Below are 21,614 nucleotides of genomic sequence, written 5' to 3' on the forward strand. Positions count from 1 at the left end.
GAATTAAAATTCCTGGGCATCTGGATTACTAATTCAGTGATATTACCACTACACCACCATCTCCCCATTTCCCCTCCCCAAGTGCTAATCTCTGCTTCATCTCATCAGCTGCTGAACCTTCACTCATGCCTTTGTTACCCCCAGACTTAATCCCTCCAATGGCTTTCTGATGCTGCCCTCCCATCATCTTCCCTTTTTAAACTTCAACTTATCAAAAAGTCAGTTGCCCAAATCTTATTCTCATCAATGTGTTCTTGCCCATTATACCCACCCTTGCTTGTCTACATTGGCTTAAAATTCTCAACCTTGTGTTCAAATCTCTCCATGGCTTCACAAAACTCACATCCGGTGTATTCTCCATCTCCTTCTGCTCTGCAAACCTATCTTGAACTCTTCATTGCTCAAATTCTGGCCTTTTATGCATCCCTCATCCTTTCTCCCCACAATCAGAAGCTACACATTCAAATGCTAGAAAAACTCAGCAGGTCTAACAGCATGTGTGGAGAGAGAAATAGTGTTAACTCTTTGAGTCCAGTATGAGTCTTCTTTAGAACTCCCTAAACATTTCCCAAACAACCCTTCAATGAAATTGGCACTCTGTGACCATTTTTTAGGTTCGAGTAAAATAGCTTCAATGAATCCACTACCAATTGATAAAGACTTTCCAAACACAATTTTTATTGGCCCCTTACAGGACAGGGACATCTCATCAGCCTTACCTGGATTTGAACCCAGGGTCCAAAGGTGAAATGTCGCTGTAGCACCCCTGTCTTCACAGCAGTGCTTGTTAGGCAATGTCACTTTCTGTTCTATTATCCATGCACAGTTCTCAGAGAGTCTACAGAATATGATCATGTATGAAGAGTGATTTATTGCCTGCATTAGAACTTGAGCCAGATATTCAGGGAAAACAAGGATATCTTGAAATTCAGATGCTGTGTTGCCCTAAGTCTTATTTTTTAGGAAAGCTAAAAATAGAAATGCAAAATATGGTAATGTGATTTCTATGTTAAATGGCGATCCATCAGCTGTTCTTTTTATGAAGTCAGTAGTAAACTTGAGATATGCTATTGGGCGGAATTTTCCAAGCCCATGGGTGTGATAGGTGGCGTGAGTGGAAAATATGGCGGGACCCACTTCACGATGGTGTGAAGGCAGGCCGCGATCTTCCGCATCAACGGGCTGCATTTCCTGCCATCGGCCAGCAGGGAGCTAATTGCAATACATAAGCGTATAATTAAAAGGCCATCCCGCCAGGCTCTTGGAACCCCACCATATCGTCCGTCCACGTCGGCGGGAAAGCGTGTGTTTAACAACAACACGCAGGTGACGTGCACTTGGTGGCCTTCAGGGGAACGGAGGTGAGTGAACAGCAGCCTTCGCCACAGCTCACCTGTTGTTTACAGGCCTCGGGGTGAGGTGGGGGGGGGGACTGATGCCTAGCCCCGCAGGCGACTGCTGAGGAGTGGGGGGTGTCCGAGCGAATTTGCTGGTCAGCCTCTGAGGTGACTGCTGAGGGGTGGGGGGTCAAATGCTGCCCTGGCGCTGCATCCTGTGCACAGCTGGGGGCAGAGTACGCGAGGGAGGTAGCCACACATTATTGACATTTGTATAAACTGACCATACCTCTGCAACTGAGACAGATCAGGTACAGCCACAGTGATATGATTGGGGTCGGGCCTGCCCACCCATGCAAGCATTGCGGAAGCACCAAGAGGCCACCAAGCGCTCCATACTTATACCACCCCTAGCACAGACTTTACTGGATCGTGGAGTAGTTGGACTGCACACGTTGTACAATCTCCTCGCCAACACTGGCCATGTAGCAGTCACTGCTGGAGGTGCTCACAGCCCCTTGCAATCTCTGCACCTTGGTTTGGACCAGTGTCCCCCATGTCGCAGGCTGACAGGGCAGACATGCAGTGCACTCATCTCTGGCCATCCGAGGGGTGACCAGCACTCTCTGGGAAGCATTAATCGATGGCCACACAGGGCCAGGAAAGGTGCTAAGTACAGCCATGATAATCACGTCTCTCTCTCTTTCATGCTGCAGGAGGACCATGTCAGGATCATGGATCCTGGTGCCCTAGCTGTATGCCTGATGGTCTACAGAGACCATAGAAGATGGAGAAGAGAGCAACTGAGGCTCCTGGCCACGCAAAGGCAGGAACAGCAATCTCATGAAGGAGCAGCGGGGGGTCCCGTACACGCTGCCCAAGAGCGACAGTGAGCCATGGCTGGTTGATGCCTAGCGACACCCAGGGTCTATAGACACCCCCTGCCATTCCTGCAAATGACTGAGAACCAGTGTCACCAACAACTGAGTATGTCTACCATCTGCCACTTACTGTAGGCCTTGGCGCCAAGGGGCCATGGAGATCATTCACTGCCAGCGCACAATTTCTATGCCAGTGGCTCCTTTTCGGGCTCCACAGGTGACCTCTGTGGGATATCACAATCCGCCACCCACAAATGCCACGGATGCCATCTTCTCCATGACACACAACATTGTGCATTTCACCCAGGACTAGGACAGCCAGAATGCAAGGGCCATTGGATTCATCCTGATCTCGGGATTCCCACAGGTGCAGGGTGCGATTGACTGCACTCATGGTGCTCAGGTCTCCGTTGCTACACTCAGTGGACTTCATCAACTGAAAGGGCTTCCACTCACTGAACATGCAGCTGGTATGCAACCACCAGAAACCCATCCTGCAGGTTTTGCACAGTTTCCAGGGAGTGTGGACGACGCCTACATCCTGAGTCACTCGCAGATCCCTGCAGTCTTCCAGGGTCCACAGAGGCTGCAGGGTTGGCTCCTTGGGGACAAGTGCTACCCACAGAGGCCGTGGCTGATGACACCCGTGTGGTGGCCTCAGACTGCAGCAGAGTGACACTACAATGAGGCTCATGCAGCAGCTCGCAACTTGGTGGAGCAAACCGTCAGGATGCTGAAGATGCAGTTCCCGTGTCTGGACCGGTCTGGGGGAGCCCTGCAAACAGCCTGTAGAGGGTGTCACGCATCATCATCGTCTGCGGTGTCCTTTACAACCTGGTGCTGCAACAGGGAGAGGAGCTGGCTGAGGAGGAGTTGCATGTCTCCTCCGATGAAGAAGACGTTGACGGGGATGAGGGTGAGGGGGTCCTCGGTGGTGACGACGATGGGGATGAGGCTCTCGCACTGGCTAGTCAAGGCAGGCACGCTTGGGAGGCCGTCATAGCTGCTAGATTTGTGGAGGATGATGACAACATGCAGTGAGGTGTCCCCGTAGATCCTCACATTGCAGTTGTGAACATTTGACTCCAGTCTGGCTTATGGCAGCACCAATACACTCTGTGAGAATGCTCCTATTATGGAGATGCAGTGGAGGCCCTAATAGTTGCTCGATCGCAGGAGGATGATGACAACATGCCATAGATCTTCACATAGCCTCTGAGAATGTCTGGCCGAGGGCAGTGCGCTTGCACCCCATGATCAGGGCCATCTCTGAGAGGCAGTCATGAAACTCTAGACGCATCTGATGTTGTGTTCAACTTCAGCACCTCAGCCCTTCAGGAGCTAATGCACAGCATCACTGGTCACAAATGCTGGTGTGATGGGGGCCAGCCCCACCTTAAAGGTGCTGAGAGCACACAGAGAATGAGAGAACTCTGTGATGCCTGCCCACTACATTCTGGCAGCAATGACCAGCACCGCCGAGGTGCAGGCATCAGTAATGTTTCCAGTGAGTGTGAGGCTGGACCATCACTGTGTTCTGAAGGCTGCATAGAGCACAGGGAAGAGACACTGGACTGAGACACTTGCCTTTTATCTTGTGCAGAAAGGTTTCACACCTGAGTGACCCGAATACTGCTCATCAGGACAAGGAGCCCTGGCAGGGGCTAGGCAGGGAGGCATTCTTGGGAGTTTATTGACAATAGTGAACATTACGTACAAGTGATTAACACACGTTCCCAGGCTGTGCAACTAATTCTCCTTAACTTTCCTAACCCTGCCGCTATGTCTTGGTGCTCCCCGGACATCCACAGCAGAGGTGGAGGCAGCCTGCTGACGCCCTGTCTTGATAACTTTGGCAGGTGTCCTCTGGAACGCCGAGACTTGGAGGGCCCCGGCCTGCTTTCAGGGTCCTGCTGTGTGGCAGTGGCACCCTCCTCGGCCTGTGAAGTTGGATCTGCGGAGGACACAGGAAGGGGGGAGTCAGATGGGCCGGTCACTCCCAGAGTCACCTGGGTGGATGACCCCAGGGCGTGCACCTGCTGATCTTCATCCCTATGGGTGCCCGAGGGCCCCTGGCTGACTCCATGACTGGAAGGGGTAGCTGGAGTGAGATCAAGCTGCCCAGCACCCCTCTCACGTGCACACTGTTGGAAGTCAACTATGGCATCAGCAATGGAGTTAAGCCCGCGCAGTAGTACAGGAGTGATGTCCTGGACCAAGGTCTCCATGGCAGCTGCCATCACGCCAGTGTTGACCTAGGTGCCTTGCAATGCTGGCACTATTACCTCAGCCTGAAGACAGACGGACTCCTCCATTGTGCCTTGCAATCTGAGGAATGCAGTGGGCGCCTCTTCCTGTTGTTCCCTAGCTTGCCTTTGCAGCTCCAGCAACTGCGACATGGCCAAGTCCAGAGGCTCGTCATCTGACTCAGACTCAGCAATGTTTTGGCCTCCAGCAGTCGTCTGAGTGCCAGGAACCTGGGAAGTCCCTGCCTCCACCTGCTGTGGATCAGAAATTGCTATGTGCTCACCAGATTGTGATCCCGAGGCTACTGTAAAGCTAGGTCCCACTGAGGTGTGTGTATCTGCACTGTGGAGGGTGTGGTTGAGTGCTGTGACAGGACTTCAGGGAGGGTGCCTTTCTATTCCTCTTCAGAGGTTTCTTCGGAGCTTGCTTGGAGGCCCTGGGTCATGGGCTCTGTTCGCTGATTCCCAGATGTGCCTGCGAAAGCAAAGGGAGATAATTAGTGCATGGCAGTGGCCTGTGAAACAGGACACATCACTCACAGCATGGTTGTCTCATGGATGTTGCACTGCTGGATCCTCACTTGGTCCCATGGATGGGATGAGGATAATGACGGTGTGTGTGAAAAAGTAAATGGTGATGTCCCTTGCACTGGCAGTGAGTGAGGGCCCTGTGGATGTGTGATGGGTTTGTGAGTGTGTGTGTGCTGGGAGTGATGAAAAGAGTGACTTACCCCGGCAGAATGGAGGAGGTCATTCATCCTTTTGTGGTACTGGGTGGCTATCATCCTCTGCAGGGGGTTCATGCTGACCACCGCTGCCACTGCCCTCCCAAGCCGTGTTGGTGACATTGCTGCCCATCCTGTACCCAGAGCGGGGGTAGAGCACATCCCGGCGGGCCTCCACAGCATCCAGCAGTCGCTTGAGGGACCCGTCGTTGAAGCGGGGGGCTGTGTCTTTTTGCCTTTGCTGGCCATGTCTCCCAGGCAGCGGTGGTGAGCTGGTGGTGATGAGCACTTTGCTTGTGGCTGCCTTTTAAAGCTGACGGCCGGCATGATGCAACAGCGGAGTGATGGCGAACGGGCGAATGAGAGCCCACCTGCCATGGAAATGATGTGTTTTGCGGGAGTGAATATATAATGAGGTGGGCTCGGGAAGATACGGCATTAAAACCCGCCATTTTCATTGGCGGGTAGGACTCCATTTTACCCGCCCACTACCACACTTAGAGAGTCATAGAGGTTTACAGCACAGCAAAAGGCCCTTTGGCCTATCAAGTCTGCGCCGATCAAACAAGTGCCTAACTATTCTAATCCCATTTTCCAGCACTAGGCCCATAGCCTTGTATGCCATGGCATCACAAGTGCGCACCCAAATACTTCCTAAACGTTATTTAGGTTTCTGCCTCTACCACCCTTTCAGACAGTGAGTTCCAGATTCTCACCACCCTCTGGGTGAAAAAATTCTTCCTCACATCCCCTCTAAACCTCCTGCCCCTTACTTTAAATCTATGCCCCCTGGTTATTGATCCCTCCACCAAGGGGAAAAGTTCCTTCCTGTCTACCCTCTCTATGCCCCTCATAATTTTATGCATCTCAATCATGTCCCCCCTCAATCTCCTCTGCTCCAGGGAAAATAACCCCGGTCTATCCAATCTCTCCTCATAACTAAAACTCTCCAGCCCAGGCAACATCCTGGTAAATCTCCTCTGCACTCTCTCTAGTGCAATCACATCCTTCCTATAATGCGGATTCCAAAATTGCACGCAATACTTTAGCTGTGGCCTAACCAGTGTTTTATACAGTTCCAGCATAATCTTCCTGCTCTTATATTCAATGCCTCAGCTAACAAAGGCAAGTATCCCATGTGCCTTCTTAACCACCTTATCTACCTCTCCCGCTACCTTAAGAGACCAGTGAACATGCACGCCAAGGTCCCTCTGATCCTTGGTACTTCCCAGGGTCCTACCTTCATCGTGTTTTCCTGTGCCTTGTTTGTCTTGCCCAAGTGCATCACCTCACACTTATCCAGATTAAATTCTATTTGCCGCTGATCAGCCCACTGACCAGCCTGTCTATATCCTCTGTAATCTAAGGCTATCCTTCTCACTATTTACCTCCCCACCAATTTTCGTGTCGTCCGCGAATTTACTGATCAACCCTCCTACATTCAAGTCTAAATCTTCTATATATACTGCAAACTGCAAGGGACCCAACACCGATCCCTGTGGAACCCCAATGGATACAGGCATCTGATTCACAAAAACACCCCTCGACCATCGCCCTCTACTTCCTGACACTCAGCCAATTCTAGAACCAATTTGCCAAATTGCCTTGGATCCCATGGGCTTTTACTTAATGCAATTCTGGGAAAATGCTGCCCGTTGAATTAGAAGTTTTTGCTCCCAAATAAATGCTGAATTTAGCTGAAATCATCATGATAATATATGGACCAGCTTAGAGGAAGTGCTCAAATAAAGAACTTTAATATCATCTAGTTTGTTTCGACATTAATAATAATGTAGCAAGTCAATGGTCAAGCTTCATTCCTTTAGGCATTGGCTTTCAACAGGACAACTTATTCTTTCCACATTTAGTAATGTGTTTATTGCTGTGTATATCTTGAATGTTTCAACAATTGGTTCACTCTGATTCTCAGGTAAGACTTGATCCTTTGTAGTACATATCAATTGAAGACAGAATTTCATTGAACTGTTTATCAATAAATCTGTGTCATACCTCACACCAAGACTTGAATTCTTGTATTAGTTTTCCATTCATACATTATTTGTATAACCAAAGGCAGTAATTTGAAATAATGGTACAGAATCATCTCTTTTAAAGAATACAATGTACAGAATAAGGGTTACAATTTTTACCTAACAACTGCATCATCATCAGGAACCAATGAGATATAGACAATTTGAAATGGTGCAAGTTTGCTTTGCTTGATACATGTCCACTTATCCAAGACTAATTCTGAAACATCACAGGATCTTTTCTTTTTCAAGTCAGGTCTAATGTTTACTTAATCTGAAGTTTTTTTTATGTACACCGCTTCAATTCTAAGAAGCAATATAGTTGCATAATCGGATTTCATTTGCTGGTATCATAAGGCACCAGCTTGTTCTGTTCTGTGTTAATGGCATGCTGTGATCAGAGAAATCAAATACGAATGGAAGTGAGATTGTGCCTGGAACATTGTTCAAACGGTTTCACATATGCTTAATGCCATTTTATATATAGATATATTGGCAGACTTTATAAAAAGTAATCTAATGGTGAAGTGATGTGATACCCAACCTTATGAATGAGCTGAACCTTCAATATGGGCTGCTATAATTAGTTTGTACACCCTGATTAGGAATTAGAAAGAAATCAATGAGGGACCCTTTCTGTGATCATTATACAGAGCATCACAATGCAAAATGTGCACCTCAGACACATATCAGAGTTAACTGGTCCCTCTCTTCACCCACTACAGCAGAATAGCACACCAACATTTGCTGCCTAAAGCTCACACATGAGAAATGGTTACTTGGGTATGGTACTGTGGAGCCTCCAGAATATACGAAACTGCATCCTAATATGAGTCATTATCTCCAGGGGAAAGGTAAATGAGGGAAAATCAATCAATATAATTTCCAAAAGCCATAAGTGTAGCTCTATACTACAAAGTGATTAATATCAAAGAACCTGAACATAATTTTTCTGTACAAATGAGTTTTGCTTTATGGTCCAAAATGAGAACATTTTCACTTACATTTTAGGCAGTGATTTTTTTGTTTACACAGCTGTTTTGCCATCAGAGCTTTACCCAGGTAAATTAATTAGTTTACTTTGTGAAATGTGAATCACATTTCAGGTGACTTGTTACTAATTAAGTAATGAACCATGTTTTATATGTGTGCAGTTTTCAGTGGCCCTCCATCCACAAGTATTGCAGCTTCATCAAATGCAGTAAATGGTGGCGATCAAATCAATGTGACCTGCACAGTGCTGGGAGACCCAGACCTACAGGTGGACTTCACTTGGCAATATCCAGGACAGCAAGTAATATGTTTTTATTTGCTCGATATCTAACTCATTTTATTTACCGTTTATTAAACAGACTTTCATCCGTCAGAATGGGAGTCAAGGTTCCCATATATTTTTCTAAACTGTGATGGAGCTAGTGAAAAAGTGAAGGGTCACATCGGCATATTATGATAAGTCTATTATTTACACATTAATCTGTTACATTGAAGTATTTGCAATGTATCTGGAGAAAATCCAGATCTTAAGCTGTGTTTTCAGAGAGAAAGAACACATCCTTTCTAATATCTTCAATGATTGTGGAATATTTATGGTAACAGAACCTGGCACGGCTAGAGTAATACAGAGATGATGAGAAATTTCCTCAAAAGGCAGTGGAAGCAGGGTCTTTGAATATTTTTAAGGCAGAGCTAGATAAATTCTTGATAAACAAGGGGATGAAAGGTTATCAGGGGTAGGCGGATGGTTACTATCAGATCAGCCATGATTTTATTGAATTGTGGAGCAGGCTTGAGGGGCCTAGTGGCCTATTCCTGTTCCATGTTCAGATGAATTCTATGCCATATTAAAAATGTGTAGTTTTCAATGAGCTGACCTTTCAAAAGGTTATAACAAAACAGCATTTCTGACACTTATTGTTAAAAGTAGGGTACCATTTGGATTTGTCTCATTAATTTTTCACAAAAAATACTAGATTTTTAAGAACATTGACAAAAGGGAATGAACATACTTTAAATGAAACATGGAAGTAGTGGAGCAGGCAGAGATTACAGTAAAGTTCCAAATTCTGCTCCACTGCTTGTAGAATTCTTCCCTGAGCAGTCACCAAGTATTACCACGGTAAAATACTGTGAATGCTGAAAATCTGAAATACAAATAGAAAATGCTTAAAGTGCTCAGTTGGTCAGGCAGTATTTAGGAGAGAGGAACAGAATTAACATTTCAGGTTGATGACTTTTCATCAGAATGAATATTGTCATCATGAAATATTACCCTTCAATACATTAGGGTTGCATGAACAGGCATCACTGCAGGAAATTTCTGATATTCCTGTTAGATTCCTGTACAATTTCTCAATATTGTGCAGTATTCTATCCTCTTAGGTAAAAATGCAACACAATATGAATCAAACATGGGAAGAGAGAGAAGAAATCATTAGTGAAGGCTATGCATGCTCATTTTATGCTAGTAATATGCTTTATTAGCTCAACTAAAACTAAAACATGTCTCACTTTGCTGACTTGCTGAATTACATTTTCCACCCTGGTCCCAGGGTAGCTGTATGCAACTTAGATAAAAAGAGTTACATCTTTCCAAAACAGTCCTGTAATGCTTTCTGCAAAGAGATCACAAAACTGAAAACTATGAGGATAAGGGACTTGCTTCATGAGCATACAAACTTAAACATTTATCCAACAGTGTTTTCCTCTGACAGAGGGAGTTGGCTTTAATATTGAGTATGATAGGGTGTCAAAAGCTATATAGCTCCGGAATGTTAAGGTGAGTTCTAGTTTCTATACTATTGTCCAGCTGTGATCATCTAAACCAGTGCAAAGGAGAGATTGATTCTGAACTCTGCCTGATCTTTACAGTTCAGTCCAAGATGCTTACATTTATATGTTTAACATAGCTAATGTGATTTATCCAATATAACCAATTCTATGGTTATGTATTTTAACATGATACAAATTATATTTTCTGTAATCCATAGGTCTCTGACATGTTAAATATTTATAACTGCACAATTATAAAGATACATCTATAAGTGAAGCAGTAAGCTGGTGTCAATATTGTTGAACCACAGCAAAGATGGGTACAGGTTTAAAATGAGAGTCCTCACACAGGAGGACTTAAACATGCTATTATCAAAGGGAGAAAACAAAGTATGAGCAGTGATTTAGCACCGACAGGAAAAGAGAGACAGTCTCACATATATGGGCCATTCTCATATTGTGACAAACACAGCTCCACTATCTTACACTCCTGGTAGCCAGTGAAGGAGGAGCAGTAGCAGAGATATGCTTGTCCATTTAGCTGCGAAACGTTACTTGGCACTGGGGAATGGAAGGAAGTAAGAAAAGGGTCATTGTAGTGATTTTCAAAGATACATGCTAAAGCTATGCCAATATTTTCTAGATTGATTTATTTCCACTATATCTGTCACTGTTGCTACTTTAATATAACAAAAATCAAGGAGGGTCTCATACTAGTTTTACTTTAACAGGATGAAAGGCCAGTGATTATCACAGAAAAATGGAGACTAATAGATCGGAACAATGGACACACTGTCAGACTGTCAAAGAGTATGCTATATATTGATGATGTTGAAACAATTGACATAGGGGATTACGTCTGTACAGCTCAAAATTTAATAGGAGAAACTACAGTGGCCACGCAACTATTTTTTAATTACTAACGGAACCCAAATCAGGTAATATTTTCCCTTGTGGAATATTCAAAGCTGTACTTATGTGCCAGACAGAGTGGTATCCTATTTCTTAAGTGAATTCTGATGTTGAATGTTTGTTTCTTCTCTCACTTCAGGACTTGAAATATTCTAGGTGCAGCATCCCAGTTTAAAAAGGAAAATGGAGATAACCCAGATTAAGTTTATCATCAGTTCTTTGTATCAGCAGACTAATTACTGAGATGTCATTTATATGCCTTCATGACATTATATAAGTGACTCTACACCAAAGCCTTGTTATGCACAGGAATTCCTAAGCTACACAACAATATTTATTCTTTGAAGCAGGGCAAACCCTGTAACAACACAATAAAACTTGGAAGTGCCACAATATTTATATTTTCCCCCTGGGTTGAAAGCCAGCCCAGACTGAAGGAATTGAAGTGTTCTCTATCTGTTGGTTACAAGTGAAATGTATGTGAGCAGCATCCAACTAATTTTGGATACACTGCACTTAAACTAGCACTAATTTAGCAATAGTAGTTGGTATGTATGGAATGGGAAGCAGGGAATGTTGTCTGAGGGTGTGTGTAAGGGAGTCAAAGTCTGCAGTTGGTTACTCCTGACCCTGGAGCATTTGATGCTGACTTAAATGTTGTGTTCCATTTCTGAGCATTAAGGTTTCACATCTGGTGTATAAAATTCACAAAGAATGACAAGAATCCTATATTGCATATGTTTTTAATAATAAACCTTTCAATCACTTACTTAACCTTTACCACCTATTCAGAAGGCAAGAAAAACACGCAAAGAAAATCTAACTGTACACAGCCCCAAAAAAAATCGTTCTAAAGTGATTCATTTGATATTTTGGGAGAGAAAATGGTTACATTTGGAGAGAAGATAATTACAGAGCTAAATAATTCAAATATAAGATTGTACTTTTATGAAATCTGAGTTGTAACCAAATTACATATGTATAAATGATGTATGATTATGGAAAGCAATTCATCGCTTTTGCCAGGACTGCTGCTCTGCCTTGCACAGATTATTTTATGGTATTAAATGGGGTGGTCTGAAGAAATTTGCTTGGCAGGCCCACTCCTCCAGCACTGTTTGTATTTTCACCAACCATTGCTTTTGTACAAATAGCAGAACATTATTTTTGATGCTACCAAATAGTTTAAAGACGAGGAGAATATAACAAAAATGAATGAATGTTATGCTGTGCAGACCTGGCTAACAATTATCTGACTTGAAATTATTGTTCACTTGCTCAATTCCTTATACAAATGTTTTTTTTAAAATAAATAAGCCTCAGACAAATAATTATAATTTCCACTCTGCAAAGAATGGTTTCAGTATTAAAAGCTAATGATAAGGTTTAGTTGTTGTCCTGTTTGTAATTACTGTTTACATACTTGGTTCTGTTTGATGTAGTAACCATTCATTATTACATTGTAAAACATTTTAAGGATTTTGATAGGGATTCAAAGCAACTTGATACCACGTTAGTTTGTATTGCATTATTGTTTTATTTCTGTTAAGATAATCAGATTTTTAAAAAATTACATTGGTAAATAATTTTAAAATTAACAAACTAATCCCCAGAAATGATACTAATGAATTGCATTGTTCAGTATAAAATTATATTATACACTTTTTATTATACAATTCTGTTATTAAATTTAATAAAAGAGTTACCAAGTTGAATTTGTGCTTTGCTTTTTTTCCTCCTCTTTTGTAGGGGATTGTTATGGAAAAGGGGTAAACTTTTGGAGGGCCTGCTAATGGCACACAGTCTCCCTTGCCAAGAGTATGATTTATAGAAGCACAGAAGACAGCTTCTTTGTTTGAGGCATTCTTAAAACTTTCTGGTCATTTTAATTAAAAGAGAGTTTGCTAGATGCAAATGCATATTTAAGACTCAGGCATTGAGTTCACCGCCCAGATTCACAGTCCTCCTGATTCTGTGATCATTAATTGTAACAATCAGAGGATAAGGAATTCCGCAAAATTGGGTGTGTGCACATCTGTACCTGATTCATTGATCCACAATTTCATTCAATAAAACATTTTCTAGTTTAAGGCACTTTATAAATGCAGATTATTGTTCTTGTTGACTCAATGCAGGAAATGGAGTCTGAAAATTTCTGGATGCCGACAACCCTCCGAGGACTCACTAATTTCTAATGTAGGATCCCAGGCAGATTGTGTCAGGCAGATTATTCAACAAACATGGTGGGGAAACATTACCCAGTATGATCCTTTAACATGTACGCATACAAATTTTCCAGCAAAGGCCAGAAGATTGTGATCAGGAGCTCGCATTGTGAAACTATGAAGCCATTTGAAATCTCTCAGTGTTAGCCTGGCTGATCAGTGAGTGATTTCACGAAATCCATATGCATGTAATGCAACATATATATTTATCCTTTTCATATTCTTTAATACCATATAGGCTCACCTGCCCTCATGAGGCCAATTCGTGCCATGGCACAGAGTTTACCACATAAAAGATCGCTGAGCACATTTTCTGTCAGGAATGGTGTTTGGCTCTGAATTTGTTAGGCAGTTGCACATGATCAACTAAAGCCTCATAATCCCAGGAAATTATTGCATCTGTGAATAATGCGACTGGCAATTGGTATAGCAATGCCATTATTGGTCTGGAATACGAGCACCACTCTGAGAAAGCTGTTGCTGAAGCCTCGAAAGGATCATAATGCTAGCTACAACATTCTCCTTCCTCCCACTGAAAACAGCTCCAATGGCCAATTTGCAGTGCTAAGCTAATTTTATGGGGAGTCAGGAGGGTGTCCTCAATGTGAAGGTGGGACTTCATCTCCACAACGACTGTGCGGTGGTCGCTGCTACCGATACTGTCATGGACAGGTATATCTGTGGCAGGCAAGTTGGTGAAGAGGAGGTCAAGTATGTTTTTCCCTCACCACCTGCCACACACCCAATCTAGCAGTTATGTCCTTTAGGACTCGGGCAGATCAGTCTGTGGTGGTGCTATTGAGCCACTCTTGGTAATGGATACTGAAGACCCCACCCAGAGTACATTCTGTGTCCTTGCCACCCTCAGTGCTTCTTCCAAGTGGTGTTCAACATGAAGGAGCACTGATTAATCAGCTGCGGGGGGAATGATACATGGAAATCAAGAGGTGGCATCCTTGCCCATGTTTGACCTGATGTCATGAGACTTCATGGGGGCCGGAGTCGATTCTGAGGACTCTCAGGGCAACTCCCTTCCACCTGTAAAGCACTGTACCACCAGCTCTGCTGGGTATGTCCAGCCGGTGGGACAGGACATACCCAGCGATGGTAATGATGGTGTCTGGGACATGTTCTGTAAGGTATGATTCTGTGAGGATGACTATGTCAGGCTGTTGCTTGACTAGTCTTTGAGACAGCTCTCCCAATTTTGCTACAAGTCGCCAGATGTTAGTGAGGAGGACTTTGCAGGGTCAACAGGCCCGGATTTGCTGCTGTCGCTTCTGGTGCCTAGATCAATGGTGGTTGGGCCTTTTGGTTTCATTGATTTTTATTGACTTTGTAGCGGTTTTTGATACAACTGAATGGCTTGCTAGGCCATTTCAACGTGCATTCAAGAGTCAACCACATTACTGTGGAAATGAAGTCACATGCAGGTCTGTTATGATGTGACAGATGATGTATGCCAGGTGGATCAAATCCATGAGAGAAACTTAATGACACGGCCACAATGGTTTTGCAATTTGTATTTTATTTCGAGATGCATGCCCTGAATTCAGTAGTAATAAGTCCACCAAGACTTAGATTTTTTTTAGAAAACTAAATTAAACATTTATTAACAAAAGAAAAGATTTCAAACACATACATAAATCTATAAATTACTGCTATACTAACTCCAAAAACCCCTAATTAATCTGGCTTCCAACTACACCCTGCTTAAGGCAGCAGCAAAAAAATAGATTTAAACAGGTCCAGGCAAGTCAAACATAATACCCTGTATAGAAGAATTCAAAGTGGGCTTTTCCCAGCTTTGGTTTCTATAGACAGGAGCTTGATGCACAGCTACTGGAGGATTCTCTCACTTCTGATAGATCTTGCAATGCCTCATTGACAAATAGCCTCATTTCTCTTTATATATGTTTCTCCCTTTTAATGTAAATCTTATTTTTCCCATATGTCTTTGGAACTTTACTTTTCTCATAATACAAATTTTTTCATACTGCCCATATTATCAGTAGCCTTTGGGAAAAATAAACATACTACTTGGCCTAGATTTTCTGGCTAGGTGTAACATCCTAGCATCTCTTTGAAATTCAAACTACCCTGATTTACCTAAAAATGCAAATTCTCCTCACCTCACATTCTAAAACTTCAGCCATGTTTATGTATTTAGCATTTCAAACCTAGCTTCCTTTTGATGTGTCAAAGCCTCCAGACCAGTTGTCTCCAACTCAATTAAATCTCTCTCACACACAGAAAATACCCAAACCCCACTATTAACCTGTTTTTACAATAAATCACAATAATATTATGAGAATGATTATACTTTTGTGACAAGGCCAGATCTGGTGACGATGACAGATTTCCTTCCCTAAAGGATATTAGTGAACCAGATGGTTTTTTTTAATGACAATTGACAATGGTTTCATGGTCACCATAAGTCTTTTTTTTTTCCACAGATTTTTATTGAATTCAAATTCAAACCCAGGTCCCCAGAACATTACCCCGGGTCTCTGGATTACTAGTGCAGTGACAATACCACTATGCCAGCACATCAAGGCAACATTTAACTGAATGTCGCACCAGGGAGCCCTAGCAAACCTGGAGTCAATGGGAATCAGGGGGTAAACTCTTCGCTGGTTGGAGTTATACTTTGCACAAAGGAAGATGGTTGTGGTTGTTGGAGGTAAATCATCTCAGTCCCAGGACATCACTGCAGGAGTTCCTCAGGGTAATCTTCTAGGCCCAACCATCTTCAGCTGCTTCATCAATGACCTTCCCTCCATTATGCCAGGAGTGGGATGTTAGCTGATGATTGCATAATGTTCATCACCATTTGCGACTCCTCAGATACTGAATCAGTCCATGTCCAAATGCAACAAGACCTGGACAATATTCAGGCTTGGGCTGATAAGTGGCAAGTAATATTTATGCCACACAAGTACCAAGCAATGCCCTTCTCCAACAAGGGAGAATCCAACCATCGCCCTTGATGTTCAATGGCATTCCCATCACTAAATTCCCCCACTATCGACATCTTGGGGGCTTCCAACTGACCGGAAACTGAACTGGACTAGCCATATAAATACTGTGTCTACAAGAACAAGTCAGAGGCTGGGAATTCTACAGAGAGTAACTCATGTCCTGACTCCCCAAAGCCTGTCCACCATCTACAGTGGACAAGTCAGGAGTGTGATGCAATAGTCTCCACTTGCCTGGGTGAGTGCAGCTCCAACAACACTCAAGAAGCTCAACACCGTCGAAGACAAAACAGACCCCTTGCTTAGCACCCCATCCACCATCTTCAACATTCCTTCAACCACTTATGCACAGTGGCAGCAGCGCACACTATCTACAAGATGCACTGCAGTAACTCACCAAGGCTTCTTCGATGGCACCTTGCAAACCTGCAACCTCTACCACCTAGAAGGATAAGGGCAACAGGTTCATGGGAATATCACCATCTGCAAGTTCATCTCCAAGCCACTCACTGTCCTGACTTGGAATGATATTGTCAATCCTTCATTGTAGCTAGGTCAAAATCCTAGAATTCCTTTCCTAACAGCAGTGGTGCTACTACACCACATGGACTGCAGCAGTTCAAGAGAGCTCAACACCACCATCTCAAGGGCAAATAGGGGTGGGCAATAAATGCTGGCCTAGTCAGCAACCCCGCATCCCATGAACAAATAAAAAATGTGTTACTATTCACACAAACAATTACAATATGCTGACAGTAGTGTTTTGAACATCCAGATAATAAATCACACTTTGAAACACTTTATCATACAGGTATTTGTAACATAAAATGTTGACTATTGGAATAATACTGGTTTTCAAATGACAATTTTAGACATATACACAACTGATGATATTTAAGATTTTGTGGATCAAGTGATTCCAAAACACTACTGAGTGGCTTACTTAATGACAAGAGAGTGCATACATAATTACATAATAATAAAAGATGAAAAAATTACATAAGCTCCATGGGCAGTTTTAAAATTGATAAATTATTTAGATGATGGTCGACCAAATCACTGCTAGCGATAGACTTTGCAAGAAATTGCTTCACATTTTGGAATTAATCTTGATTTATCATTAAAAATGTTGAACCAATAACAAAAGGGTATAGATAAATTCTAATACTACTTGCAATTTGCAAAAGATCATTGAAGTTTTTTTTTTACAATGCATTCTTGTGAAACAGGTATTGCTAGAAAAGTTTGGCATTTAGTGCCCTTGTCAAGTTGCCCTTGAGATGGTGGTGAGTCTCCTTCTTGATCTGCTGCAGTTCCTGTGGTGAAGGTACTCTCACAGAGTTGTTAGTTCACGAATCCCAGGGTTTTAACCCAGCGATGGTGAAGGAACTGTGGCATATGTCTAAGTCGAGATAATGCATGACTTGGAAGAGAACTTGGGATTGATGGTTCTCCATTCATGTGCTGTCCTGTCCTTCTAGGTAACGGAGGACATGGACTTGGGAGGTGCTATAGATCATCTTGTAGCTACCACAAACTGCAGCCATGGGGAATTGGTAGGGGATGTTTAGATTGATGGATGGATGCTGATCAAGCTTTGGCTTGGAGGGTGAAAAGTTCTTGAGTGTTGTTGGAGTTGCACCCATCCTTGCAAGTTTAGAGTTTTCCAACACAGTACTGATTTCTACCTTGTAAATGTTGGAAAGGCTTTGGAAAGTCAGGAGGTGAGCCACTCGCCACACAATACCTAACGTCTTAACTGATTTAGGCATGGCTGGTCCAGTTGAGTTTCTGGTGACCACCAGGGTATTGATGATGGGGATTTGGCAATAGTTATGATATTAAATGTAAAGGTGATTTGGTTAGACTCACTGTTAATGATGGCATTTGTATGGCACAACTGTTACACTTTACTTATCAGTCTAAACCTGAATGTCATCCAGAACTTACTGCTTGTGGCATGGACTGCTTCATTATCTGTGGAGTTTGCATTGGAGCTGCACACTGCAAAATCAATGAACAGCAATTAACAGTTACTATTAAATTGTTTACCACCATTTGTGACTGTGACAAGGATAAACTTTCCCTCCTCATCCTTCTCAAGCTGTGACATGGTGACTACATCATCGTTCTCCAACGCTTCTCCACTGGGTGGGACTGCTCTTACCTCGTTTCATTCTTTCCAACTAATTGTAGCCAAAGTATCAATTGCAATGACTTCTGGTCTTCCTACCACATTGTTACCTCTGGTGCCTCCCAAGGATCTTCCTTAACCCCCTTCTTTTTCTCCTCTACATGCTGCCTCTAAGCTAAAATATAGTTTGGCTTTTCTCATGCATGCTGTTGAAACCCAGCTCTATCTCACCACCATCTCTTGATTCTACATTATCTTCAGTCCCCACTACAAACTCCAGCCCCTAACAACTATTGCCATCCCTCTCCCTGGCACCTGTCTGTTGGAACCAGGCTGTTTGCAACCTTGGTGTTATATTTGACCTCAAGATGAACTCTTGACCACAAATATGCATCATATTTTATCTTAGGACCATTTGCATCTTCATGGCCTTACCTAACTTTGTCCTAATCTGCTGCTGATGCTCCCATCCTTGCCTTCATTACCACTTGACTATTCCAATGCACTCCTGACCAGCCTTTCATATTCTACCCCCCATAAACTTAAGGTCATGCAAAACTCTGCTGCCTGTGTTATTCACATCAAATCCTATTCACCTGCCACCTGTGTTTGGTAACCTATATGTGCTCCCAGTTAAACATCATCTTGATTTTGAAATTCTCATCCTTGTTTTCAAATCCCTCCATGGCCTCACCCCTCCCTATCTCTGTAATCTCCTCCAACCCCACAGCTCTCAGATATCTGCACTCCTCTTTAAGTGCCTTCAAGTACCATAACACTAAGCTCTGGAATCCTTCCCTCTACCTCTCTTTCTTCATTTTGGATGCTCCTTTAAGTTGACCTCTTTGACCAAGCTTTCAGCCATCTGCCCTATCCTGATGCTGTTCCCAGCATGTTATTTACACTCCTTATTGAAGCAGATTTGGTCATCTAGCTTGGGTATGTGCCAGCATGGAACCCCATTTATATTGGGCTGCACAATAGAACAACAGAGCCAAGGCAGTACAGAAGGGAAACCAGATATATTGACCAGCATATAAATGCCATTCCGATACTGCCGTCAGCAACAGTAAGAGAAATAAAAGCAGCCACTTAACTATGTTGCAGATAGGGAACACATGGAAATCAGAGATTTTTATAGAGAACTAAATAAATTGCAGAAAGCTTCCTTAAAGAATAAATAAAAATCTAAAAGCTGCAAATATTGGAAATCTGAAACAGTGAAAATGCTGGAGAAACAATGCTTCACGGGAGGGAGATAAAATATAATTTGTTTCAGGTATACTGCATTTTCAAAATTCCAACTATCCAGGAGGTGATGGTATAGTGGTATTGTCACTCAGCCTAGAGACTCAGGTTAATGCTCTGTGGGTATGGATTCAAATCCCACAATGGCAGATGGTGGAATTTGTCTGAAATTAAAATGACCTTTGAAACACTTTCTGGCCTACATGTGACTCCAGATCTACAGCAATATGGTTGACTCTTAAAAGCCTTCTGAACAAGGGCAATTAGGGATGGGCAATAAACACTGGCTTGGCTGTGACACCCATGTCTCATGAACAAATTTTTTTAAAAACCTGCCTAGCTTCATCTTTGATTACCTCCTCCTAATTAAAACCATTACTCTCTCTACCCACTGGCCCTCATCATTTTCACTGCCTTAAATCCAAGTGACACAGATATGGCAGAGAACTGGTTTAGTCATTCAGTGCCAGATCTACCTCAACACAAAACCAAAATGACTGTTGGAAATCTGAAATTAAAAAAAAGCATTTTTTTTGTTTTTATTTCAATCTAGATGTGTTTTCGAACACGTGAAGCCCATTGGATCCCCTTCTCATCTGCCAAATCTACTCATTCTTCCAGGAATACCTTGAAATGCAAAAATAACACAGGTTTCAATCAGTTCCTCACTGGCTGCTGTGCCTTCAACTGCAGAGACCCAGAGGCTCCAGAATTCCACTCCTACACCTTTCTGCCCCACTTTTTTCCTTAATGAAACGTCTTTAAAAATTTGACCAAACTTTAGGTCATCTTCCCTTATGTGACTGAGTATGGTATTATAAATGTGCTATATAAATACAAGGGTCACCAATTTGGCTCCACAGTACCTTCACCACGATGGGTTCCACTCTGGCACCAAAATCAATTGCTTTCAGGGTAACTGCTGGTTAATCTCCACTGGCACTGGCTACGTTTGTGAAAGTAATTGGTGGTTTGAAGAGTTGTTAAAGTTGGTGGAATCTAGAGGGAATGGTGCTATACATGAAGAAAGTTTTAGTTATGACTGCAAGGGTTCTGGTCAGACAACTTGCTTCCAGTCATTGGTGCTGTAGTTGTGATTCCTGATTTTATCTGGGATATGTGAAACATCCTTATGTTTCAATACTATTCAGGCCTCCCTTTTCCAGTACATTGATGACTGTAAAATAAAAGCAAAATACTGATGCTGGAAATCTGAAATAAAAACAGAAAATGCTGGAAAAAATCATCAGGTCCATCAGCAGCTGTGGAGAGAGAAACAGAGTTAATGTTTTGAGTCCATATGACTCTTCTTCAGATGACTGTATTAGTGCTGTTTCCTGCTCTCACCCGGAACTAAAAAATTTCATCCAGTTTGCTTCCAATTTCCACCCTTCACCTGCCTTCACACGATAAACCCCTGACTCTTCCCTCCCTTGACTTCTCTTTCTCTGTGAATAGGCAAACAACCAATATCCACCACGAGCCCATTGACATCTCCAGTGCCTTTGACTATATTTCCTCCTATTCCGCTTAATGTCAGGATTCTATTCCACTTCCCTAGTTTCTCAGTCTTCATTGCATTTGTACAGATGATGTAACCATTTGTGCTTGGTCTTCAGATAGATCTTCCTTTTTCCACAAAAGATTCCCCTCCATCATGGTTGCCCTCACCCTTGACCATATCTATTCCATTTCACACACTTCTGCTCTCTTCATTCCTCCTCCCCCCCACTCCCAGGCCATGATAGGACACCACCCCTCACCAACTTGGCCTCACCTTCCACCCCAACAGCCTTCATATTCAACAAAGCATCCTCCACTACTTCCACCACCTCTAGTGTGATGCCGCTACCAAACACACCTTCCTCTTTCCTCCCAGCATTCTGTTCCCTCTGCGACACCTTGGCCCACTCCTCAATCACCCACATCACTCTTCCATTCCCAAGTGCAGGAGACTCAACAGCTGTTCTTTCACCTCCTCCCTTCTCACTGTCCAAGGCTCCAAACACACCTTGCAGGAGGAAAAGTCATTTACTTGTACTTTTTCCTAATTTCATATATTGTATTTGCTGCTCATGCTGCAGTCTCCTCAGCACTTTCTGTGCCAGTGCATCCAAGACTTTGAAGCG

At 43.1% G+C, this 21,614-nt stretch overlaps 1 protein-coding gene across 4 annotated transcripts in view; it reads left to right on the forward strand.

The window, feature by feature from the left end:
- pdgfrl (platelet-derived growth factor receptor-like) overlaps positions 1-12,615 on the forward strand; it is a 31,406-nt gene extending 18,791 nt beyond the window's left edge. For 3 of the 4 annotated variants that reach the window (XM_041196688.1, XM_041196678.1, XM_041196695.1), the window contains 3 exons: positions 8,374-8,513; positions 10,720-10,926; positions 11,040-12,615. In XM_041196688.1, the coding sequence (XP_041052622.1) occupies positions 8,374-8,513; positions 10,720-10,911 (332 nt within the window). In that variant the 3' untranslated portion in view covers positions 10,912-10,926; positions 11,040-12,615. The remainder of the gene's footprint in view (positions 1-8,373; positions 8,514-10,719; positions 10,927-11,039) is intronic. The other variant, XM_041196684.1, reaches the window with a different exon arrangement.
- The last annotated feature ends 8,999 nt before the right edge of the window (positions 12,616-21,614 follow it).

This window comes from Carcharodon carcharias, chromosome 1, assembly GCF_017639515.1.
Source record: "Carcharodon carcharias isolate sCarCar2 chromosome 1, sCarCar2.pri, whole genome shotgun sequence".
NCBI lineage: Eukaryota > Metazoa > Chordata > Chondrichthyes > Lamniformes > Lamnidae > Carcharodon > Carcharodon carcharias.